Here is a 24225-nt window from a genome sequence, read left to right as displayed (position 1 = left end):
TCCGTCTATCCTCCCTACTCTACAGCATTTCAATTAGATGCTGTTTTTCCGTTACCATCTAGGTTTTCCCATTTTGATTTGGAATAGCCCATGGCACCATGATTAGTCCTAACAGTCAACAGTAGAGGGCACTAGCCCCTTTGTAAACTCACATTGAAATTGTCTTAAAGGGAGACTGGGATTTTGGCAATGGAGCCCTTTATCTACTTCCTCAGAGGTAGATGAACTCGTGGATATAATATTTTTGTCTCTGCGTGCAGTTTGAAGGAAGTTGCTAACTGGCGTTAGCGCAATTGATAACTAGCGTTAGCGGAATGACTGTAAGTCTATGGTAACTGCTAGCATGCTAGTAGACACCATGGACTTCCAGCCATTGTGGTAATGCTAATCAGCATTGGCTCACAAAACTACATCTAACTTCCTTGCAGAGATATAAAAATGGTATCCATGAGTTGATCTGACACTGGAGAAGTAGTTTAATGGACTTCATTGCCAAAATCCTGAATTAAACAATTTACCTGTTTCTCTTTCTTCTCCCTTCCCCTCTCTCTCTCTCTCTCTCTCTCCCTACCTCTGTAGCTGACAGTGCTGAATGCAGGTCTGATGAACTGAGGGGCTGGGTTTTTGTGACGTCAGAGCTGGGGGGGCATGAGGGGGGGCACAGGCCAAGACTGCTGTCATCGCTGGCTGTGTGGGGGTCATTGTTGGGAAGGGGCCGTAAGTAATCATGTCACTGTTAGTCTACACAATTATTTTTCAAAGTATGTGACAAATAATATTTGAATTGATTTAGTGTTACACTTCTAATGGAAATACAATTACACCAGAGTTTACATTTACATAAAACACTGGCGACACACTGGTGTGGGGCTAAGTCTACATGGATATGAAGAACAAAAAAGACCATGAATGAGTTGGAGACCCCTGGTCTGGCTACGGTTAAGGTTGAGGGGGTTTCTCTCTAAACGTTGGTCTCAGCAGAGTCCTCTCCAGTTTGATAACCTCTAGGTTGGTGTTCCTCTCCTTTTCTTCAGGAGCGGAGGTAGAGAAGGAGGGAGGTGGAGTGACTGAGTTCCACTACTCGTCCTACGTCCAAAACATCATGGGGTAAGTGATAGGGTGAGGGGATAGCTCAAGACAGATATAGCTCCTGATGACTAGGGCCCAGTTTTTTATTCTGATCAGATTAAACTTGTGGCCATAACCCTTGACCCATCCCTTCTCGAACCGTTGCACTGGATCTGCACCTCCGGTGACCCCTGTGACTGATGACATCGCCACCACTGTCCTGGAGGAGATCAGTGCCAACGTGACTGAGCCAGAATCCTCTACTCAGACCAGAAAGGCCGTGTGTGTATTGCCTTGGCCATCAATCAAGCTATTGCTGATGGGAGAGTTTTGGTAAGAGCCCAATCAGCCTTACCAATATCTCTATATTATGGGTGCTTGTACGAGTTATATTATGAGGATATATGCTTCGGTTGGAGTCTCCAGTGGGTAGGTAAACCTGTAGGAATGATGATGACTTTTTTCTGTCCAGTCTCCTGTGGTCACCATGACGTCAGTGAAACACAGTCCCTTCAAAGATACCTCCAACGTGTATAACGGCTCTGCCTTCTGTGCAGGTACACTTCAGCACACTTATCACTTGGACAGACATTATTTTGACATTGTCATCATTATATTAGCCACTATGTTAGTGTAGATGGCTAGAAACCATTGACTTTGGGTGAACTCAGGTATGTCAAAGAGTGCCTGTCTTGACCCCTGATAGATATGGGGGTCTACGTGAGTGTCCCTGCACAATGGTGGAGGGGTCGGCTGGTAAGACCTGAGTCTGACCCTTCAAACAGGGGATGGGAAAGAGAAATGGAAGAAAGAGGGATAGCACACAAAAGCCTATGAGATAATTATGAGACATTGTGCATCAGATAACCAATCTTGCTCATGGACAACCTTGAAATGTGTTTGTTCTGTGAGCACGTAACTATAGTTTAGAGTCCCAGTCATGTCCCCTCCTCCACTCAGTCAGACTATGTTTTCTGTCTCAAGTCTCTCTCCAGGAGTGAGGTGATGAACGGAGGGTTTGGTCTACTGGATGGGACAGAGGAGGCAGCGAAGAGAGCCAGTCTCATGCTCAACTGGGATGTCTCTAAAGCGGTGAGAGAGGGGGGATGGTGGAACGTAGACAGGGAAGCTGTCTTTGAGATTGTTAGATACTGTTCTTAGAAATATTACAACAGGATAAGTTAAAAGGGTGCATGTAATATTCTTCTTTTTTTTAAACTTTAATTAACTAGGCAAGTCAGTTAAGAACAAATTCTTATTTTCAATGATGGCCTAGGAACAGTGGGCCTTGTTCTGGGGCAGAAAGACAGATTTTTACCTTGTCAGTTTGGGGATTCGATCTTGCAACCTTTCGGTTACTAGTCCAACGCTTTAACCACTAGGCTACATGCCACAGAACCTATTAATAACCCAGCTAGCACATTTGGTTCCTTGGAAGTTGTGGGAACATACCTCGGTGTCTGGCTAGACTGTAAACTCTCCTTCCAAACTCATATTAAATATCTCCAATCCAAAATCAAATCTAGAATCAGCTTTCTATTTAGCAACAAAGCCTCCTTCACTCACGCCGCCAAACTTACCCTCGTAAAACTGACTTATCCTACTGATCCTCCACTTCGGCGATGTCATCTACAAAATAGCTTTCAATACTCTACTCAGCAAACTGGATGCAGTCTATCACAGTACCATCCGTTTTGTTACCAAAGCCCCTTATACCACCCACCACTGAGACCTGTATGCTCTAGTCGGCTGGCCCTCGCTACATATTCGTCGCCAGACCCACTGACTCCAGGTCATCTATAAGTCTATGCTAGGTAAAGCTCCGCCTTATCTCAGCTCACTGGTCACGATAACAACACCCACCCGTAGCATGCGCTCCAGCAGGTATATTTCACTGGTCACCCCAAAGCAAACACCTCTTTTGGCCGCTTTTCCTTCCAGTTCTCTGCTGCCAGTGACTGGAACAAATTGCAAAAATCACTGAAGCTGGAGACTTATATTTCCCTCACTAACTTTAAACATCAGCTATCTGAGCAGCTGACCGATCGCTGCAGCTGTACATTGTCGATCTGTAAATAGCCCACCCAATCTACCTACCTCATCCCCATATTGTTTTTATTTACTTTTCAGCTCTTTTACACACCAGTATCTCTACTTGCACATCATCATCTGCTCATTTATCACTCCAGTGTTAATCTGCTAAATTGCAATTACTTCGCTACTATGGTCTATTTATTGCCTACCTCCTCACGCCATTTGCACACACTGTATATAGACTATCTTTTTTTCTATTGCGCTATTGACTGTACGCTTGTTTATTCCTTGTGTAACTCTGTGTTGTTTGTGTCGCACTGCTTTGCTTTATCTTGGCCAGGTCGCAGTTGTAAATGAGAACTTGTTCTCAACTGGCCTACCTGGTTAAATAAAGGTGAAATAAAAAAATACATTTTTGGTTTCCCATTGGTTTTGGGAACGAAGCCATACCTTTCCTGACCGTTAAAACGTAATGTTTTTTTTTTTAAGTTCTGACAATGGAAGTGAAAATTTTGCCTCTTCTGGGAAGATAGTTTTTCTTTAGGTTGCAGGGAGGTTCTGAGAACGTTTTACTATGGTTCCCTGAAAGTTTTCCTTGAAGGTAAATAAATAACATTCTGAGGACATGTTCCAATAAGACTGTTAATTACACTTCCAACTTAATTTGGCTTAACTATTTTGAACTTCAAACACAGATAGGACACATAGAAATTAACGTATTTATTGTGGGACAATGTCAATGAGATTTGAACATATGATCTTCTGTTATCTATCCATGGACTTAGTCCACTGCACCACCACAATGGAGCTAGCATGCCATGTTTTTTTTTTTTACTCATACAAAGCTGTTTGTTGTAGTCTGTTCAAACAGACCCCATTTTAAAGGAAACAAGTTCTCTTTATGATCAGGTGTGGCCAATTAGTGGGTGCGGCCAACATACCTGAACACACATAATAAGGTAGAGGATAGAGATAGTTTTGTTCCAGTGGAGGCTCCTCAGAGGAAAATTTTATGAAAATAACTTTTTTAATTTTTCACTGTTTTTATCATTTTTAGATAAAACTATATTAAATATATTCATATGTCACCAAATAATTGATTAAAATACACTGTTTTGCAATGAAGGTCTACAGTAACTTCAACTGCACTGTCTGGGGTAGCACCATGGTGTAGCTGGAGGAGCTTCCGTCCCACTCTGGCTACATTGACATCAATACAAAACCATAGAGGCTTGTAGGCCTCAGCCCCTTCCATAGACATACAGTACATGGTAAATATGACTACTTCCTGGGGGATGTCCTCCAACCAATCAACCCTTTTGCAGTAAGAACTGACATGTCCATCCAATCATTTAATTAGGATCAGAGAATGAACCTAGTGAGTTGTATTGGGATTTTGCCACAGAGTATTATAGGGGTTGTATATGTTGAGAAACTTGGTGACATTGTTGGATAGAGATTAAGAGTGAAAAGTGATAGTTGAGCATTATTCAAATTATTTTTTTCAAATTCTAGGAGACGGAGGAGGTATATTATGAATTGTTTTCTTGGTTTTAGAACATTATTTTTGAGTCCCGTTAGTGCAATTGATTTAAATGTGCCTTGCTAGCTAGCTACCAGGCGGAGTGTGCAGTTTTCTCCGCCAGGATGGTAGAATAGCCAACGCTGCCGAAAATGTTGTGGACTTTTTGTTGAAGAACCCTTTTCATTCTCTGGGGTACACGGAAAAGGTATGAATTAAAAGCGAGAGTCAACCTCTGCCTGAGATCAGTTTCATGAAGAAGGATGAAAAGTTCAGGGTGTTCAATACCAACTGGTATCAAATGTATAGCTGGTTAACAGGGAGCATTTCATCAAGCTGCCTGTATTGCTGGCCTTACCTGCTTTCTGGAAAGTCTGAGCCTTGGTCGAAAGTTGGGAAAAGGTGGGTACAGTGACAAGTAGAACATTGATCGTTCAGCTAAATGGCAAAACAAAAGTAGGGAGCATATACAGTTGAAGTCAGACGTTTACATTCATTTAGGTTGGAGTGATTCAAACTAATTTTTCAACCACTCCACAAATTTATTTTTAACAAACTATAGTTTTGGCAAGTCAGTTAGGACATCTACTTTGTGCATGACACAAGTCATTTTTCCAAAAAGTGTTTACAGACAGATTATTCCACTAATAATTCACTGTATCACAATTCCAGTGAGTCAGAAGTTTACATACACTAAATTGACTGTGCCTTTAAACAGCTTGGAAAATTCCAGAAAATGATGTCATGGCTTTAGAAGCTTTAGAAGCTTCTGATAGGCTAATTGACATCAAATTGACATCAAATGGAGGTGTACCTGTGGATGTATTTCGAGGCCAACCTTCAAACTCAGTGCTTTTTCGCTTGACATGATACAGGAAAACTGGTCCCATCATAGCGCATATCAAACATTTTTACAACTGGTTAATCACTGTCATACCTTATAGGGTCCAGAGTTTTCCTAGTTAGGTTAACATATAAGCAAAAACTACAGGCCCTAAAAATAACCCCACTGCTCTGGGTGCCACCAGTCTGCTTGCAGTTGTCAGTTATCATCAGGTATGTGGATGATCAGGGCTTTATTCAGGAATGTTTCTTGGGATAATTTGATGTGTCAAGTGGGCAAGATGGGCAATCTGTGTTTGACTTTAAAAATGCAAGAAAAAAAAAATAGCACAATTGGTTGGGAGAATGTAAAACGTCAGCCATGTTCTTCAGCTCCATCTTTGGCACACATTGAACAAATCTGATCTAACAAAGTGGATATTCGTCAAATCTGTAATTTAAGAGCAATGCCTTGTTAATTCACCAAAAGTATATTAAAGTATATATTAGGATATCAATGTGTATGGCTAAGATATTCTTCATTGTGCCAGTTAATTGAAATTAAACATCGCCAAATGCATCAGTTTAATTAGCCCTAAATGTGCAATAAAAAATATTGTGCCTATAGCTTATTTATTGAACCGCGGGGCACTATGCTGATAAACCTATTCTTTACCATGGTATAGCCCTATTCGGACCGGTATTGCTAGAGATGTTGGGTTTGTCATTATTATCCAAGCATGTGCGTTATTCCAGAGGACAATTCACACACGACATTTTTTTTTCCAAACTGCCCCTTGTAATTCCTAAACGTTTTAAAATATAATTTACTTTTACGACAGAAGCCTGGAGGGTTTTATTGTAGGCATGAAGATATTTCAACGTCATGGGCTATACTGATAACTCGTGCTTGACTGCCAAATGTATAGATGTTCTCATAATATTTAAATTGATCAAGTGTGATCATAATCATTATTCTAGCGATCCATGGTTGACCTTCCTAATAACAATGCACCCCATCCGGCTGATTTGAGCTGCTGAACCATATTTGCACTTGAGATGCATTTATGGATGAGAAAGTGAACTTTGCATTTTCACGAGGTTTAGCGGGGATGCCCTGCTTTGCGATCTATTGCCTAGGACAGAGCATTCCAACCCTGTTATTGGAGAACTACCATCCTGTGGGTTCACATCAATTTTAATCTAGCGCACTTGATTCATTAATTAGCTAGTTACAACTCGAGTGAAAATGTATAGGAAGGTAGCTCTCCAGGAACAAGGTTGGAGAGCCCTGACCTAGGACATCAACAGCCAGCCACCCCGCATCATCCCATGTGATCGTCAAGGCTGCATACAGCAGAAATATCACTGAAATATTCTAGTTCCAACACATCACCTTCTAGTTGATGACCAAATAGGCAGCATAATGCTCATGCCAGTCCTCTTGAACCCACATGTAGTCTAGTAGGACTCCGCAATGATGAGGTGGTGTGTAAATGTGTGCGCATCAATTTCAGCTTGTTTTCGGAGTCTTCGATTCCAACCACAGGAGTCGACTCCTTTTGACTCCAACAACAGGAGTCAGATTCGGGGTCGACTCCAAAAATCTCGGAGCACATTACTTTGACCACCGCGCGTTTCCATGGCAATTCGATTGTTGGTCGAGGTCAGTTGAAATCTTTACCGCATCTACAGTATGGAGTGGCCCCTGCAAAAGCAACAAAAGGTTCCATGGTTACCATGCGTAAACACGCACGAGTGGATCAAGAACCAGCGCTACTCCCCAAGAGTAGACGGCCATGACAGGTCGAATGCTGAAAACAGAACTGGTGTCGCTACCTATCAATTTACAATAGGAGTACATTAGATACAATATTAATCCAAAACTGTTTCATTTGACTAGGTCTATAATCGCAGCACCCAAAAATTGATGATTTGGAGATAGAGGAACAACTGGCGCGAATTAAAAAGAGAGATTTATTGCAGACATATTTCTACAAAATGGCAAGCAGAGTGTTCGGTCCCGCTAAAACACGGGACAGGGTTTTCATCGCGCCACCGATGCCCAAACGGCCGGTTTGCACGCCGAAGCCTGAAAGCCAAGTGCTGACAAAATGCCGATATGGGTCAGTGGCGGCCATGGTGTCGGGAACAGGGGATAGAGTCAGTGGTGCTCCAATGACAGTGATGCCTTTGGAAGTTAATGACGCGAAGCACCAAGACTGGGTTAACCAAAGGAGGTCATTTCGTCGACAGTTCGATAGTCTCGGAGACTTGTCGAAGTGGGTTAACAGCAAGCCGACGGTGACCGAGCTGGAGATGTTGGTTGTGGAAAGAGAGAAAAAGAAGCGGAGAACTCCCTCACCTGTCCTGGGTTTTACTTTGACACCCCCTGAGGCTCTTAAGGTAACCCCAGCGAGCAAAATTATGTTGAAAAAAATGTATTCTAGACATTTCCATGCGTTGAAATCAGGTTCATTTTCGGTTCTAAATTAAAGTCGAATAGACCTTTAAAATGTTTTTTTGTTTGTTTCTATGGCCAAATTTCAACTATACTTTCGTTCACTTATATATAGAAAGCATTATCACATAATGTTTTATTCTAATTGGAGCCAACTGAAGATTGCATTATGGAATATTTATTATTCCTCCTATTATCTGTTTTTCAAAAAGCATTAGAAGTGGCAAGTTTTCAGACCAACAAAAGAACAACAAACTACAATAACAATAACTATTTTACAGTCTTGCTACGACTGTGATATGTGGTTGTTTATCTGCCTTAATTGAATGCACTGGCGGTAAGTACTCTAAGAGCATCTGCTAAAAGACCTTAATGTAAAAAATAAAGACTTGCAAAGCATGCAGGGTATTATTATAATGACATCGGCACCCAGACAAGACCACATTTATTTTTTTCTGACCGGACCAAATCTGAACCAATCATAGACATCTACGTGTTAATGGAGTTAAGTTTAATGATGTATAATGGCGCCGGAGGGGGTGGCTTCCGTTTTAACTGCTCCTAACCAACTGTGCTATTTGTTAGTTTTTTCGCAATATTTATAAATTATTTTATATATATATATATATAATGTGGCTGCTACCGTCTCTTATGACCGGAAATAGCTTCTGGATATCAGAACAACGATTACTCACCTCGAACTAGACAGTGTTTTGTTTTTTTATGAGTTTGATGCAGAAGATGTTTTGGTTCCCCGAGACCAGGCCCAAATTCCTGTCATTCGCGTGAAGAAAAGATGGAAATACAGGGGGTGGAGATTGGGGTGCCTTGTGAGAATTCATTGGCGAGTGGGTAACCCGCCTCTACCATCTGTTCTATTGGCCAACGTGCAATCACTGGAAAATAAACTTGATGATGTCCGTTCGAGATTATCCTACCAACGGGACATTAAAAACTGTAGTATTTTATGTTTCGCCGAGTCGTGGCTGAACGACTATATGGATAATATAGAGCTGGCTGGGTTTTCCGTGCATCAGCAGGACAGAAGCCTTTGTGTTCAACCTCTCCCTGACCGAGTCTGTAATACCTACGTGTTTCAAGCAGACCAGCATGGTCCCTGTGCCCAAGAAAGCGAAGGTAACCTGGCTAAATAACTACTGCCCCGTAGCACTCACGTCGGTAGCCATGAAGTGCTTTGAAAGGCTGGTCATGACTCACATCAACACCATCATCCCGGAAACCCTAGACCCACTCCAATTCACATACCGGCCCAACAGATCCACAGATGACGCAATCTCAATTGCACTCCACATGGACTTTTCCCCACATGGACAAAAGCAACACCTATGTGAGAATGCTGTTCATTGACTACAGCTCAGCGTTCATCATCATAGTGCCCACAAAGCTCATCACTAAGCTAAGGATCCTGGGACCTAACACCTCCCTCTGCAACTGGATCCTGGACTTCCTGACGGCCACCCCAGGTGGTAAGGGTAGGCAACAACACATTTGCCATGCTGATCCTCAACACTGGGGCCCCTCAGCGGTGCATGCTTAGTCCCCTCCTGTGCTCCCTGTTCACCCACGACTACATGGCCAAGCACGACTCCAACACCATCATTAAGTTTGCTGATGACACAACAGCGGTAGGCCGGATCACCGACAACAATGAGACAGCATATAGGGAGTAGGTCAGAGACCTGGCAGTGTGATGCCAGAACAACAACCTCTCCTTCAACGTGAGCAAGACAAAGGAGCTGATCTGGACTACAGGAAAAGGAGGGCCGAACAGGCCACCATTAACATCGACGGGGCTGTAGTGGAGCGGGTTGAGAGTTTCTAGTCCCTTGGTGTCCACATCACTAACAAACTATCATGGTTCAAACACACCAAGACAGTCGTGAAGAGGGCACGACAACACCTTTTTCCCCCCAGGAGAAAAGATTTGGCATGGGTCCCCAGATCCTCAAAGAGTTGTACAGCTGCACCATCGAGAGCATCCTGACCGGTTCAATCACCGCCTGGTATGGCAACTGCTGGGCATCTGACCGTAAGGCGCACCACTGGGGCCAAGCTTCCTTCCATCCAGGACCTACTGTATATATTAGGCGATGTCAGAGGAAGGCCCAAAAAATTGTCATAGACTCCAGTCACCCAAGTCATAGACTGTTCTCTCTGCTACCGCACGGTCAAGTCTAGGTCCAAAAGGCTCCTTAACATCTTCTACTGCCAAGCCATAAGACTGCTAAACAATTAATCAAGTGCCTACTCGGACAATCTACATTGACAACCACCCCCCTCCTTTGTCCTCCTTTGTTTTTACACTGCTACTCGCTCGCTGTTTATTATCTATGCATAGTCACTTTACCCCTACCTACAGTACATGTACAAATTACCATGACTAACCTGTACCCCCGCACATTGACTCGGTAATGGTACCCCTTGTATATATTGTTATTTTATTGTGTTACTTTTTATTTTATTTTTTAACTTTAGTAAATAATTTATTCACTATTTATTGAGCTGCATTGTTGGTTAAGGGCTTGTAAGTAAGCATTTCACGTTAAGGTTGTATTTGGCGTATGTGACAAATAAAATGTGATTTTATTTACAAGTTTGTACAGCACCATACAGCACACTACAGTAGAGCAATCAGAGTTTAGTTCACTATGGTAGAGTAGAATACAGTTCAGTACAATATAGTTCTTTACACTGTACTTTACTGTGCTCTGCTGTCCTCTACTGTACATCACTGTAATCTACTGCTGTATTCTACTGTACCGAACTATATGTTCACTGGGGAATCATCAATGAGTGATGCCTACATGGCTCATAGACCCCATTATGTTACTTGTCTTAATCACCTTTCTCTGTCCCTTCTCCAGGCCAGAACACGTGCCAGCCCGACCCGTCCTTCTCGGCGGGCTAATGTGCCTCGCACACGCGCAGCGCGGTCCCAACTGCACGAGGTAAAGGAGGTAAGGAGGTACCTCCGCACTCACAAGCTCCGACCCTCTGAACTGGCCAAGAGGCTTGACAAACATGGCACGGGACGCATAAGTCGGAATGACCTCCGAGCTGTGTTTGAGAAGGTAGTGATCCTATAAATAATATAATGACATGGCAATCCATGTGAGTGTAGGCCTATATGTGTGTTTATTGATATTGATGCATCTCCATCAGGAGGGCCTCCCTGTGGTGCCAGAGCATCTGGATGACCTGGTGTCCACTCTTAGCTGCATGGAAGGGGACACAGTGACAGTGAAGGACTTGGCGGAGGGCATCAAGGCCTGGAGCCTAGAGAGGGAGAAGGAGGAGAGTACCAGCTGGGGCCGCAGGGGCCTGACAGAGAGAGGAGAGCTAGAGCTGGAGAAAGGATGCAACAGGGAAATAGAGAGAGTGAGGTGCAGGGAGCAGCGGTCTCCAAGCATCCCAGGTTAGTAAAGATGGAGACATGATCCTCTCAGCTCATCACCCAATCAGCATTGTGTAGCATTGTTAAGTTGTATGATGTGATTAAATGGATACAAATGCAGTGCTAGAAAGACCTCCCATTGCCTTGTCTCCTCTCCTCCCTCCTATCCCCTCTTCTCCTCTCAGCACGGAGGCCAGTGTGGAGCCGTGGTCTTAAGCGTGGGTCGGGGAGGCATGGTGCCCAGCTCCTGCCCCTCCCCAGTCCTGAGCTGTGCCTGCAGACTCCCCTGTCTCTAGAGGAGCAGCAGGAGCAGGCCCTTATCCAGCAGCACCGCCGCAACAGGAACAAGGTGAGGGCAGGACCAACACAATCAAATCCTACAGGCAGGACACCTCCTGTCCAGAGACAACTGTCACTACAGTTGGGCCGGGGCGGCAGCGTAGCCTAGTGGTTAGATCGTTGGAGTAGTAACCGAAAGGTTGCAAGTTCAAATCCCCGAGCTGACAAGGTACAAATCTGTCGTTCTGCCTCTGAACAAGGCAGTTCCTAGGCTGTCGTTCCTAGGCTGTCGTTCCTAGGCTGTCGTTCCTAGGCTGTCGTTCCTAGGCTGTCGTTCCTAGGCTGTCGTTCCTAGGCTGTCGTTCCTAGGCTGTCGTTCCTAGGCTGTCGTTCCTAGGCTGTCGTTCCTAGGCTGTCGTTCCTAGGCTGTCGTTCCTAGGCTGTCGTTCCTAGGCTGTCGTTCCTAGGCTGTCGTTCCTAGGCTGTCGTTCCTAGGCTGTCGTTCCTAGGCTGTCGTTCCTAGGCTGTCGTTGAAAAAAAAAAAATGTTCTTAACCGACTTGCCTAGTTAAATTAAATAAATAAAGGTAAACAGAGCATTATGGCCATTGGCTATGTTTCTCACTCTCTGACTCTAACCTGGTCTGTAGGAGGACATGCAGGATGAGGAGGTGCTGGCCATCATGAGGACAGTGTGTACAGGGAACACCACCCAGGACGCCCACTCCCACCCCTCCTCTCTGGGAGGAGACACGGCCCGAGCGTTGGACAAGTTCAGGAGGCAGAGTCTGGGGGAGTACCTGGACTCACTGGACCAGTGTCACACACAGGGGGTCACAGTCAACCAGGCCACACTGGAGAGAGGTGAGACCCATAGAAAAACACACATACAGCAAATATGACAAACACAGTACACTAGCACAGGAGGTTTAGTTGGGTGTGCTGGATGGGGGTGGACACCTTGATAATTGCATGGTGGCATACGTTTTTAGGATTTACACACTTGGGTTAACATTTTTTAGCAGGGTCTGGGAAACAAATGGACCATGCAATTCTACGTCATTTACATGATAGACATTAGCACAAAATGGCCAAAATAATACTTTGTTTCATTATTATTTTATTGAAGTCGGAAGTTTACATACACCTTAGCCAAATACATTTAAACTCAGTTTTTCACAATTCCTGACATTTAATTATATTAAAAATTCCATGTCTTAGGTCCATTAGGATCACCACTTTATTTTAAGAATGTGAAATGTCAGAATAAAAGTAGAGAATTGTTTATTTCCGCTTTTATTTCTTTCATCACATTCCCAGTGGGTCAGAAGTTTACATACTCTCAATTAGTATTTGGTAGCATTGCCTTTAAATTGTTTAACCTGGGTCAAACGTTTCGGGAAGCCTTCCACAAGTTTCCCACAGAAACAGAGCTGGTGTAACTGAGTCAGGTTTGTAGGCCTCCTTGCTCGCACACGCTTTTTCAGTTCTGCCCACAAATTTTCTATAGGATTGAGGTCAGGGCTTTGTGATGGCCACTCCAATATCTTGACTTTGTTGTCCTTTGCGTCATTGTCCATTTGGAAGACCTATTTGCGACCAAGCTTTAACTTCCTGACTGATGTCTTGAGATGTTGCTTCAATATATCCACACAATTTTCCTACCTCATGATGCCATCTATTTTGTGAAGTGCACCAGTCCCTCCCCCACAACATGATGCTGCCACCCCCGTACTGCACGGTTGGGATGGTGTTCTTCGGCTTGCAAGCCTCCCCCTTTTTCCTACAAACATAACAGTGGTCATTATGGCTAAACAGTTTGTTTCATCAGACCAGAGGACATTTCTCCAAAAAGTAATATCTTTCCCCGTGTGCAGTCGCAAACCGTAGTCTGTTTTTTTTTATGCCGTTTTTGGAGCAGTGGCTTCTTCCTTGCTGAGCGGCCTTTCAGGTTATGTCGCTATAGGACTCGTTTTACTGTGGATATAACTTTGTACCAGTTTCCTCCAGCATCTTCACAAGGTCCTTTGCTGTTGTTCTGGGATTGATTTGCACTTTTCGCACCAAAGTGCGTTCATCTCTAGGAGACAGAACACATCACCATCCTGAGCGGTATGATGGCTGTGTGGTCCCATGGTGTTTATACTTGCTTACTATTGTTTGTACAGATTAAGGGGGTATCTTCAGGCATTTGGAAATTGCTCCCAAGGATGAACCAAACTTGTGGAGGTTTCTTTTGATTTTCCCATGATGTCAAGCAAAGAGGCACGCAGTTTGAAGGTAGGCCTTGAAATACATCCACAGGTACACCTCCAATTGACTCAAATAATGCCAATTAGCCTATCAGAAGCTTCTTAAGTCATGACATAATTTTCTGGAATTTTCCAAGCTGTTTAAAGGTACAGTCAACTTAGTGTATGTAAACTTCTGACCCACTGGAATTGTGATACAGTGAATTCTAAATTAAATAATCTGTCTGTAAACAATTGTTGGAAAAATGACTTGTGTCATGCACAAGATGTCCTAGATGTCCTAAACGACTTGCCAAAACTATAGTTTGTAATTCACAAGAAATTTGTGGAGTGGTTGAAAAATGAGTTTTAATGACTCCAACCTAAGTGTATTTTAATTATGTGCTCAGTATTTATTATAAGATAGGTACTGTATAAGTAGGCCTTTTGTTAAATACATATAAATAGTCTATTGCTGTCATTTGTTGGGTAAGTTAGGCACTAGCCTTTCTTGGTAATTGCTGCAATATAGCCTGTTCAAAACTTATGTGAAGGTTAAAACAGTTCCAAGTGTTTTGCTTCATTCTGTTGACCCATTTTCTTTGGGCAAATTAAGTTCCAACTGTAATGTTGTGTTTGCCGCGATTTCATATCCTTCTCGTATTTTACCGATAAACAATGGCTTGACTGACTTTTGATATTACCCTAATAAATTTGAGGAACTTTTGTGACTGTGTGGTGGGGCTATTAGCGTATACTGCAGCCTATGATATGAAGGTAGAGCACACCCGCTTTCCAACTGACTCCGACAGTTGAACTTGAGGTGACAAATAATGTTTAGGCCTACCAGAGTTACTCCTACAATCTAACAATATAATGCTTGTCTTTATAAAAAAAGATTGATTGAAAATGTACGAATGAATCTCCTTCTGTACGCCTATATCTGTATAGCAGACACAGTAGCCCATCTGACAAGGATAAAGAAATGCATGTTGGTGTCGTAGCATGCAGCTGGCATATCTCTCTCTGGGGCTAGGCCTAAGCTGGGTTCTCTTCCTTTATATTCATTTTGTAAATATGAATATCATACAGTAGACACCTAAGCATAGCAGTCCATTTAAATGTTGAGCTCGAGGTGATTTAGTCATCCAACCGCTAGAGTGTCCGAAGTTAGGGGGTGTCCGATGTTGGGGGGGAAATTAGCTATACAGGCCTATGCATGCAATGCCCTGATGCATTTATTGCTCAAATCTCTGACAGCTGAACCGTGAGGTGGACAATTATTTGTTTTCGGAAAGTAAAAACAATATAACAATAGGCTATAAAGTTTTGCATATGCTACACATGGAAACACAAGGAATAGTGTTTTTGTAATTTGTTATAGGCTGTTTTTAAGGAATGTAAATGTGGCTCATTTGGCCAATATCCCAGACAAAAGATTTAAGTGCCTTTGAACCGGGTATGGTAGTTGGTGCCAGGCTCATTGTAATGGCTGAATGGAATGAATGGACCAGAGTCAAACGTGGTTTCCATATGTTTGATTTGTTTGATAAAGTTCCATTGATTCCATTCCAGCCATTACATTGAGCCCATCCTCCTATAGCTCCTCACACCAGCCTCCTCTGGTGTCAAGAATGGTCCATCAAGAATGGTCCAAGTGTAGCCATGAGTTTAACAGTCAAAGTGCCAGGATTAGAGGTTCCAAAATCCTTCTATGGATTATCCTGTATCTATGGCCACAATGCAACAAGCTGTTCTATATTTGCCGCGCATGCTGCCCTAATTGCAGCCTTCCCGACTGTGTTTGTGATAAAACTTAATCCACAGCTATTTTTTTTAGAAGCTATTGATCCTCTGTAGATAAATGATGCTCTGTGGTGTAGTAATTTGAATTACTTAATTTATGTCTGTTCAGGCAGGAGTAATATAATTTTGGGGGAAATTAATTTTTTTATTGCCTAATTTTGGCAAAATTATTTATATTTATCAGGGGGTGCTGCAGCACCCACAGCACCCCAAATACCTTGAGGCAGGCATTAGGTAAAGCACAAACATATATCCCTTTGACTTTACATACAAAAACAATTTCAGATGATGTTGACACCTTTTCTATTCTAATCACATGACCTTATGTGACAAGTACCCTTCATTACTGATTAATAGCACTTTAAAGCACCTTGACTATAGGTGTGTGTGTCCTGCTCCTCCTCAGTTCTGCTGCATCCAGGGGACCATGTCCTAAAGGGTCCAGAGAGTGTCTTGCTGAGGCAGGCAGGAACCAATCCCATGCCGGGGTGTGGGGGCCGTCTGAGGACCTGGATCGGTTACAGCAGCAGTACCCCGCGGGGGGGCGAGGAGAAGGAGGAAGAGGAGCATGGCCTGGAGGAAGAGGCCACTCTACACAAAGTCTGCAAGGATACGTGAGTATTTATGTCATCAACCGCAGATAGATGATCAAATTGACCACACAGTGATAGTCAAATCAAGCAGAGAATAGTGATTTAAGTTTGTTTTATACCACATGCAGTTCTGACAGTGAGGGAGAAGTCTACAGCTCTGACATTCCCTGTGGTGTTTTCTGCCTTCTCTCCCAGGCCTTTGTACCCCTCCCATAGGTCTGTACGTCGGGGACCCAAGATGATGACCCTGTCCACAGGTCGAGCTGAGGTCAGACACAAGACAGAGTGCTGGCTGACCAGGGAGGAGTACACCCACATGACCAGGTGAGGAGGAAGTGACATAAGTGTTATTATAGCAAGCAGCCACACTCTTAGAAAAAAAGGTGCTAAGTAGAACCATACAGCGTTCTTCGGTTTGTCCCCACAGGGTAACCCTTTTTTTGTGCTGGGTAGAACCCTTTGCAGAGGGTTCTATCTAGAACCCTCTATGTAGGGTTCTTCAAAGAACCCCCTGTATATGGTTCTACCAAAAACCATTTTATCATCTAAAGGTTCTTCCTAGAATCGTCTATGAAGGGTTTTACTGAGAATCATTTTATCATCTAAAGGTTCTTCCTTGAACTCTCTATGAACGGTTCCACCAGCCTTATTAGCCTTTAAAAGTAAATTATTTTTGACAATATATTCCATATATCATAAGGCATTTTTTGAGGGCTTAGTGGTGTTAGGAATCTCCTGGTTTACAGGCCACATCAGGCCTGCAAGTCACATTATCAAGTCGCATTATGCATTATATAGTGTGTATGTTCTGTTTGTTTGGAGCAGCAACATGAGGGAGCCGTCCAGCCGTAGAGCCGACCCTAACGCGTTCTGGACTGGTCAGGACAACCATGTGAGACTCTACCTGCCCAGAGTGGGCCTGTCTCCCGAGGGGGTCCTCTTTGAGCACATCATCCGCTCTCCCGCCCCAAGCCCCGGCAGCTGGCCTGTCAACGACAAGGGCTACTTCACCTCTGGAGACATAGATGGACACAAGGCCTACACCCTGTAGAGCACTTTACTCCATGCTCCAGATACAATATTGTACTTTCACGTGGGAGTTCAAATACTTTTTGCTGTTAGATTATGGTTACAGTCTTATCCAAGGGTCTCCTCTTCATTTCACGAGGCTATTTTTAATTGAGATTATTTTGTCTTTGAAGCTAATAAAGACTATAATATAAAGTGAATGTCCAGTCAGAGCAGTATCCTTTTAGGTGAGTAGTTTTTAATGACGATCTCTCAAGACTGTCATACTGCTTTATGGCATACAGTCACATTGTCGTGCAAATTATAGCTAGAGTCTGAAAGAATGATATGGATTTATTGTTTGTCAAATTATTGAGCATGTCGTCAACTCATAAGCATCAGAAATTGTCCTTATTTAACGTATCAAGATCTTGATATGGACCTCAGTCAAGAGCATATGCATTGTATGTGCAGAGAAAATATACTATGTAAGCCTACTGACAGTATTTATCATCATATAGAGAAAATATTTTCATATAGATAGATATGGACTTGCATATTTTATTATTTTCTCTATCTATTTGAGTTGACGACATGCTCAATTTGACAAACAATAAATCCATTTCATTCTTTCAGACTGGCTATAATTTAATTATAGTTTAATATAAAAATGATAATGGTAATGTTAATGTTAAAACCCCACACAAAAGTAGCGTAGCAACAAGAATGACATTTTCTGTGGTGTAAGTCAATATCCAGCCATATGATATCTGGAGGGAATCCAAAAATGATTGGGGCATGGAAGAAAAATATGGATTTCATGTTTGTCTGAAAACTCAAATGCATCATATCATCCTGATTCTCAGCATATCAAGATCCTTATATGGACCTCAGCCAAGAGAAGCATATCTGGAATCAACATGGCTTACTATATATGAATGTGCTGAGAAAATACAGATATGCGATTTATACAATCAGTATTTGTCAACTTGAAGAGAAAGAATAGCATGTCACCTAGAATAGCATGTCATTCAGAAAGTATTCAGACCCCTTGACTTTTTCCACATTTTGTTACGTTACAGCCTTATTCTAAAATGGATTAATCATTTTTTCCCCTCATCAATCTACACACAATATCCCATATTGATAAAGCAAAAACAGGTTTAGTCATTTTTAGAAATGCATAAAAAAACTGAAGTATAAAATTTACATAAGTTTTCAGACATTTTACTCAGTACTTTGTTGAAGCACCTTCAGCAGAGATTACAGCCTCGAGTCTTCTCAGGTGTGACGCTACAAGCTTGGCACACCTGTATTTGTGGAATTTCTCTCATTTTCTGCAGATCCTCTCAAGCTATGTCAGGTTGGTTGTGGGGAGCGTTTCTGCACAGCTATTTTCAGGTCTCTCCAGAGATGTTTGATCGGGTTCAAGTCCGGGCTCTGGCTGGCTTGTCCCGAAGCCCCTCCTACGTTGTCTTGGTTGTGTCCTTAGGTTTGTTGTCCTGTTGGAAGGTGAACCTTCGCCCCAGTCTGAGGTCCTGAGCTCTCTACTTTGCGCCGTTCATCTTCCCCTTGATCCTGACTAGTCTCCCAATCCCTGCCACTGAAAAACATCCCCACAGCATGATGCTGCCACCACCATGCTTCACCGTAGGGATGGTGCCAGGTTCCCTCCAAACGTGACGCTTGGGATTCAGGCCAAAGAGTTCAATCTTGGTTTCGTCAGACCAGAGAATCTTGCTTCTCATGATCTGAGAGTCTTTTTAGGTGCTTTTTGGCAAACTCCAAGCAGGCAGTCATGTGCCTTTTCCTGAGGAATGCCTTCCGTCTGGCCACTCTACCATAAAGGCCTGATTGGTGGAGTGCTGCAGAGATGGTTGTCCTTCTGGAAGGTTCTCCCATCTCCACAGAGGAATTCTGGAGCTCTGTCAGCGTGACCATCAGGTTCTCGGTTACATCCCTGACCAAGGCCCTTCTTCCCCGATTGCTCAGTTTGGCCGAATGGCCAGCTCTAGGAAGAGTCTTGGTGGTTCCAGACTTCGGAGCTCCAAGAGCAATTGCTTCGACCTCATGGCTTGGTTTTTGCTCTGAGATGCACTGTCAACTGTGGGACCTTATATAGACAGGTGTGTGCCTTTCCAAAACATGTCCAATCAATTGAATTCACAACAGATGGACTCCAATCAAGTTGTAGAAACATCTCAAGGATGATCAATGGAAACAGGATGAACCTGAGCTCAATGTTGAGTCTCATAGCAAACGGTCTGAATACTTATGTAAATAAGGTATTTGATTTCATTTTTATAAATTTGCCAACATTTCTAAAAACATGTTTTTGCTTTGTCATTATGGGGTATTGTGTGTAGATTGCTGAGGATGTTTTATTTGTTTGATCCATTTTTAGAAAAACATAACATGTGGAATGGACAATATCTCAGGATATTGAATGATTCCATATCTGGCCATAGGAACAATATGTATAAAAAGACATCTGGATTCAGAATTTGTCTGAGTCCAGTATTTGTCAGGATATGGTGCATATCCACAAATTCAAAATATGCATTGGAAATGGTCTGTATTCTCTAGAATATCAAAAACATGTCATATGTCCTGATATGGACCCTTTTTGCCCAGTGCCCGGCTTCCAATCCCGAACCCAGCAACAACCCAGGTTTTCCCGGTCCCAGCCCCAACACCAGAACCAACCCTGGAAACTGCACCGACCAACCACAACTGCCACCTCCATCCAGCAACTGCCAGCCCAACACAGACACACATACACCATCAACCACTCCACTAGATTCCTTTTTTGTTTTTATGAATTGCCTTTTTGATTAGCCTACATTGGATTGATTACTTATTGTTTTAATTATTTTGAATATTATCTTAACGATGTATTGAATTTACTTTCCATTTAAACTGATGAACATTTTTAACCTGTTATACATTTTGTAAAATACAAAAAATGAATTATAACTAAAGGTGTTTGTACCTCTTTAGGAACAAATCTGAACCTTTTTCTGGAAGAGTGTACATACTAAAGTGGCATAAAACTAAAGGTTTTCAGGCCACATCAGGCCTGCAAATCACATTGTGCTGGCTTGCAAAGTGATGTGTAATTCCTATTGGAATCCAGCCAGAGTGTGGCTATCCGACATTTGGAATTTTATCACTCTCAACCTGCATTCAGAATGACAGGGTTGGGGTTGGGCAGACTAAGATATAAGTGTGCCTCCCCACCACCAACCTGACACAGCTTGAGAGGATCTAAACCGGAACAACCCTTTCAGTAATGGGTACAATACATTTCATGGTTTCAAGTTTTAATGTCACGTGCACAAGTACAGTGAAATGCCTTTCTTCAAACTCTAAACCCAAGAAGGCAGTAATTAATATCAATGTAATATAAAATGTCATTTGAGTTAGTACTAAAAATAGCATAAGGTAGATGTAGCCTGGCGAAAGTAAAGCCAGCACAGGTCAAACTAATTTGGGGTTGTTTATTCTGTTGAAGCTTAAAATTCAAACAGGATAATGTAGTCGCCGCAAGGTGAAGTCGCCGTAAAGTTCCGTCTAAATCACAATCAAGTGAAATAAATCTGTTCGTAAAGTGCATGAAAACAATCTGAGTACAGTAAGTACAAAGTGAAATGTATAAACGGTAGTGGCTCTGCGATCAAAATAATAATAATACAAAGACCACAATGTTCACAGAATATACTTTCTAACATTTCAAATGTCTGAGTTCAAGATGTCCATAAATAAAATGATATCTTTCATTAAAACAAAAAATATGAATATTTACAAACACACCCTAATCCCACATGGAACTTTAGGTCCTAAACTAACCCATATAGCACAGGGGGAAATAACATATCACCATGTAAGTTACAATTTAAAAATGAAACAAAAGAAAACACCCTGAAACTTTACATTAAATAAAATGTAATTCTGATAATTACCCACGCTTCAAATCATGTTATCAACTCCAAAGTGTGGAGCACTGGTATTCAGCTAGCAAGAAGCTAACACCCTCATGTCAATCTAAAAATAAAAACAGGCTAACAAGACCATATGGCATAAATATTACAAAACAAACTCTTATACACTGCAACTGATGCAAAATATGATTTATTCAGATACAAGAGTAAGATCAAAAGTATTATTTACCCATCTAAATTAACGTTGGACCCACAATGGTTTTCAACAGCTCCCCAGTGTGATTGCTTGCTCTCACTCTTATACACTGCACATGCGCAATACCATAACTGCTTGCACACATTATTTATGGGTCTCTTAAAAGGACATTGCCATCTAGTGGATATAAATTAATACAGCTACGTGCTTTTACCACCTGGCTACATTCTCCCCTGCTATAAAGTCAACATCCTCGATGTTTCTAACTTCTCTTACAGCTTCTCTGAAGAATACAGTACCTAGACTGGTTATAACCTGCGACAACACTGCTGGACTGAGTGAAACTGCATTATTACAAGCTGGTTTAAGAAGGTATTATGAGTTTGAGTGTACCCCAGCGTTTGCTCTGGTACTTCTGCGGGGAGCAGGAACGGGCACTTCAACCTCTGGTTCATTCACAGAATCATCTGCATGATCTGGCTCAGAAACATGTTGTTCCTCAGTAACATCTTCATGTTCCTCTCTACCAGAAAAATAACTGTCACTATCAGCGTCACGCATAGGTTCTGTGTTTTCCTCTCGAGTTACCTTTGGATAGGAGATTTCCTCTAACACTAAAAACTCAGGAGCAGAAGGCTCTAGCAAATACTTAACATGAGGCGATGGGGGTTACTAGCGCACTGTTCTTCTCTCACCTAGGAGCAGGGACAGGATGGTCTCTCACACATGGCCTTAGATGAACTCTGTGAAACCTTTTTACAGGCCCTACCTCTAATGCAGGGGTGGGCAAGTCCTTGAAGGCCTGATTTCCTCCATCCCTAGCAAACACATCTGATTAATCTAATTGCATTCTAAACTGAAGATCATGATTAGGTGATTATTGGAGTCAGGTGTGTTGGCTGGGGCAAAACTGTGACACCAATCAGGCCCTCGAGGACTGGAATTGCACACCCCTGCTTTAACGGCTTGACCGCATTTGTAGTAAGTACCCTGTACCTCGATCATTCTGTACATAGTAGGACCCCAAGCTTCCTGAATCTTGTTCGTGGCGTAAGTAAACCAGTTGGCCTACATCAATGGGTGGATGGTACACTTTGTCTTTGTGTAGTTCAACTTTCTGCTGTTCAAACGCTCCTGGTGAACAACCAGCCAGTCGTATTTCTTGTCGAGCACCTGCTCTTGACCTAAAAAAGCATCAACAGGAAGGTGTGGTTGGACCACAAAAAGCTGGTAGTACGGCGAGTACCCAGTGGTGGAATGGGGCGTCACATTGTAGGCATCCACCAACTCTGGTAACTGCTCAGGCCAACAGCTTTTTTTCTGGAGGCAGTGTGCCCTGGAGATCATGGAGCATTCTATTAAACCTCTCGCACTGAGCGTTCCCCATAGGGTGATGGGGGGGGGGGGTCATGCAGGTTTTCTTGACTCCATAAAGCTTACACAACTCGGCGATGACTTCACTCAAAGATTTTCCCTGGTCAGAGTGCAATCTCTCAGGGACACCATACTTCATGAACCACTCCTTGAAAAGGACCTTGACTGTAGTATCTGCTTTCTGGTCACGAGTAGGGAACGCCTGTGTGAACTTAGTGAAAACATTCATTACCACCAACACATTCTCATGGCCATCAGATGCAAATTCAAGGATGGTGAAGTCCACAACTTGAGCTAGGAAGGGTTTCATTGGTGCATGTTTTGGGGGCTGTGGCTTTTTTGACAGAATACATCTCTGGCATTCACCCACTGCTTAAACATCTTCATACATCCCAACTCCCATCTCTGTCTCAGGAGGTTCTGTGTGCGTTCTATCCCTTGGTGTCCCATGCAATCATGTACACTTTCAAGTACTGGTTCTTTCAAGCAAGCTGGCAACAGTAGCTGGTGACATTCACCTACATGGGCGTCCTCAATCACACGGTACAACAACCTCTTTTACTCAATGCCACTACTTCAGCATGGACATAACTGGCTTAGTTAATCCTGACCTCTCCTTGTGAGTAGGGTTTATCTGTCTGTCCCAAAACTTTCTGAACCCGCTGAGTGTAGGCTCTGTGTCCTGAAACTTGCGTAACTCATACTTTAGAGTAACCAGGAAGTGTTGGTGTGTTACCCTGAGACTCACTATCAGCTTCTGAGGCACAAATCTGTCTGATCTTACTACACTTGGCTCTTGCTGTCAGTAAGTCTGGTTCCATAGCTGTCCCCTGTCGAATGACATTGCAAATGGCCACACAATCATCATACTCGGCATCATCATTACCATGCAAACGGCTGCCTAGAGAGGGCATCTGCAGCTGCATTGCAGCATCCCGGGTGGTACTTGACCTCAGTCAAACACTGCTAACTGAGCCATCCATCTTTGCTCAATGGCACCTAACTTGGCTGTAGAAAGGCTGTCTGTTATCACAGTGAACTTAGAGCCCAAAAGAGCCCCTAGAAATGTCTCTGAAACAACTGTAGTTCCAGTCATTCTTTTCAGCATTGCTGAGCCTCCTGCTGGAGTATGCTATTACTCTCTTCCTATCTCCTTGCTGCTGGTAGAGAACAGCACCTAATCCTAGGCCACTTGAATATGTCTCTACAATGAAAGTATGAGTAAAATCAGCATAACCTAACACAGGACCAGTGGTAAGTTTCTCTTTCAACAGCTCGAAAGCAGCTGTTTTGCTTTTTCAGGACTGTCTTTTATGAGGAAAGCATTGACTAGGTCATGGAGAGGGCCAGCTAGTTTGGAAAAACCCTCAATTAACCTCCTGTAGGAGCTACAAAAGCCAAGAAACGACCTCAGATCTTTGAGTGTACTGGGGACTTGCCACGGTTTTACAGAGGTGATCTTCTCTGGGTCTGTCC

General features: G+C 42.9%; 1 protein-coding gene across 3 annotated transcripts; it reads left to right on the top strand.

Annotated features, from left to right (window-relative positions):
• Positions 1-2061: 2061 nt before the first annotated feature.
• On the top strand, positions 2062-17459 carry efcab12 (EF-hand calcium binding domain 12). 3 transcript variants are annotated; one of them, XM_031822546.1, is made up of 8 exons: positions 2062-2160; positions 10793-10999; positions 11091-11343; positions 11508-11671; positions 12251-12464; positions 16044-16251; positions 16426-16554; positions 17056-17459. In XM_031822546.1, the coding sequence occupies exons 1-8, from the start codon at positions 2074-2076 to the stop codon at positions 17279-17281; spliced, it is 1488 nt and encodes a 495-aa protein (XP_031678406.1). In that variant the 5' UTR covers positions 2062-2073; the 3' UTR covers positions 17282-17459. The 3 variants fall into 3 exon arrangements, with proteins under 3 accessions (XP_031678406.1, XP_020356833.1, XP_020356668.1); XM_020501244.2 differs by lacking the exon at positions 2062-2160 and adding an exon at positions 6993-7852 and having other exon boundaries at positions 10793-10885; XM_020501079.2 differs by lacking the exon at positions 2062-2160 and adding an exon at positions 6995-7852.
• The last annotated feature ends 6766 nt before the right edge of the window (positions 17460-24225 follow it).

This window comes from Oncorhynchus kisutch, linkage group LG1, assembly GCF_002021735.2.
Source record: "Oncorhynchus kisutch isolate 150728-3 linkage group LG1, Okis_V2, whole genome shotgun sequence".
NCBI lineage: Eukaryota > Metazoa > Chordata > Actinopteri > Salmoniformes > Salmonidae > Oncorhynchus > Oncorhynchus kisutch.
Note: the sequence above shows the minus strand (reverse complement) of the source record. Positions and strands in the feature narration are given on the sequence as shown.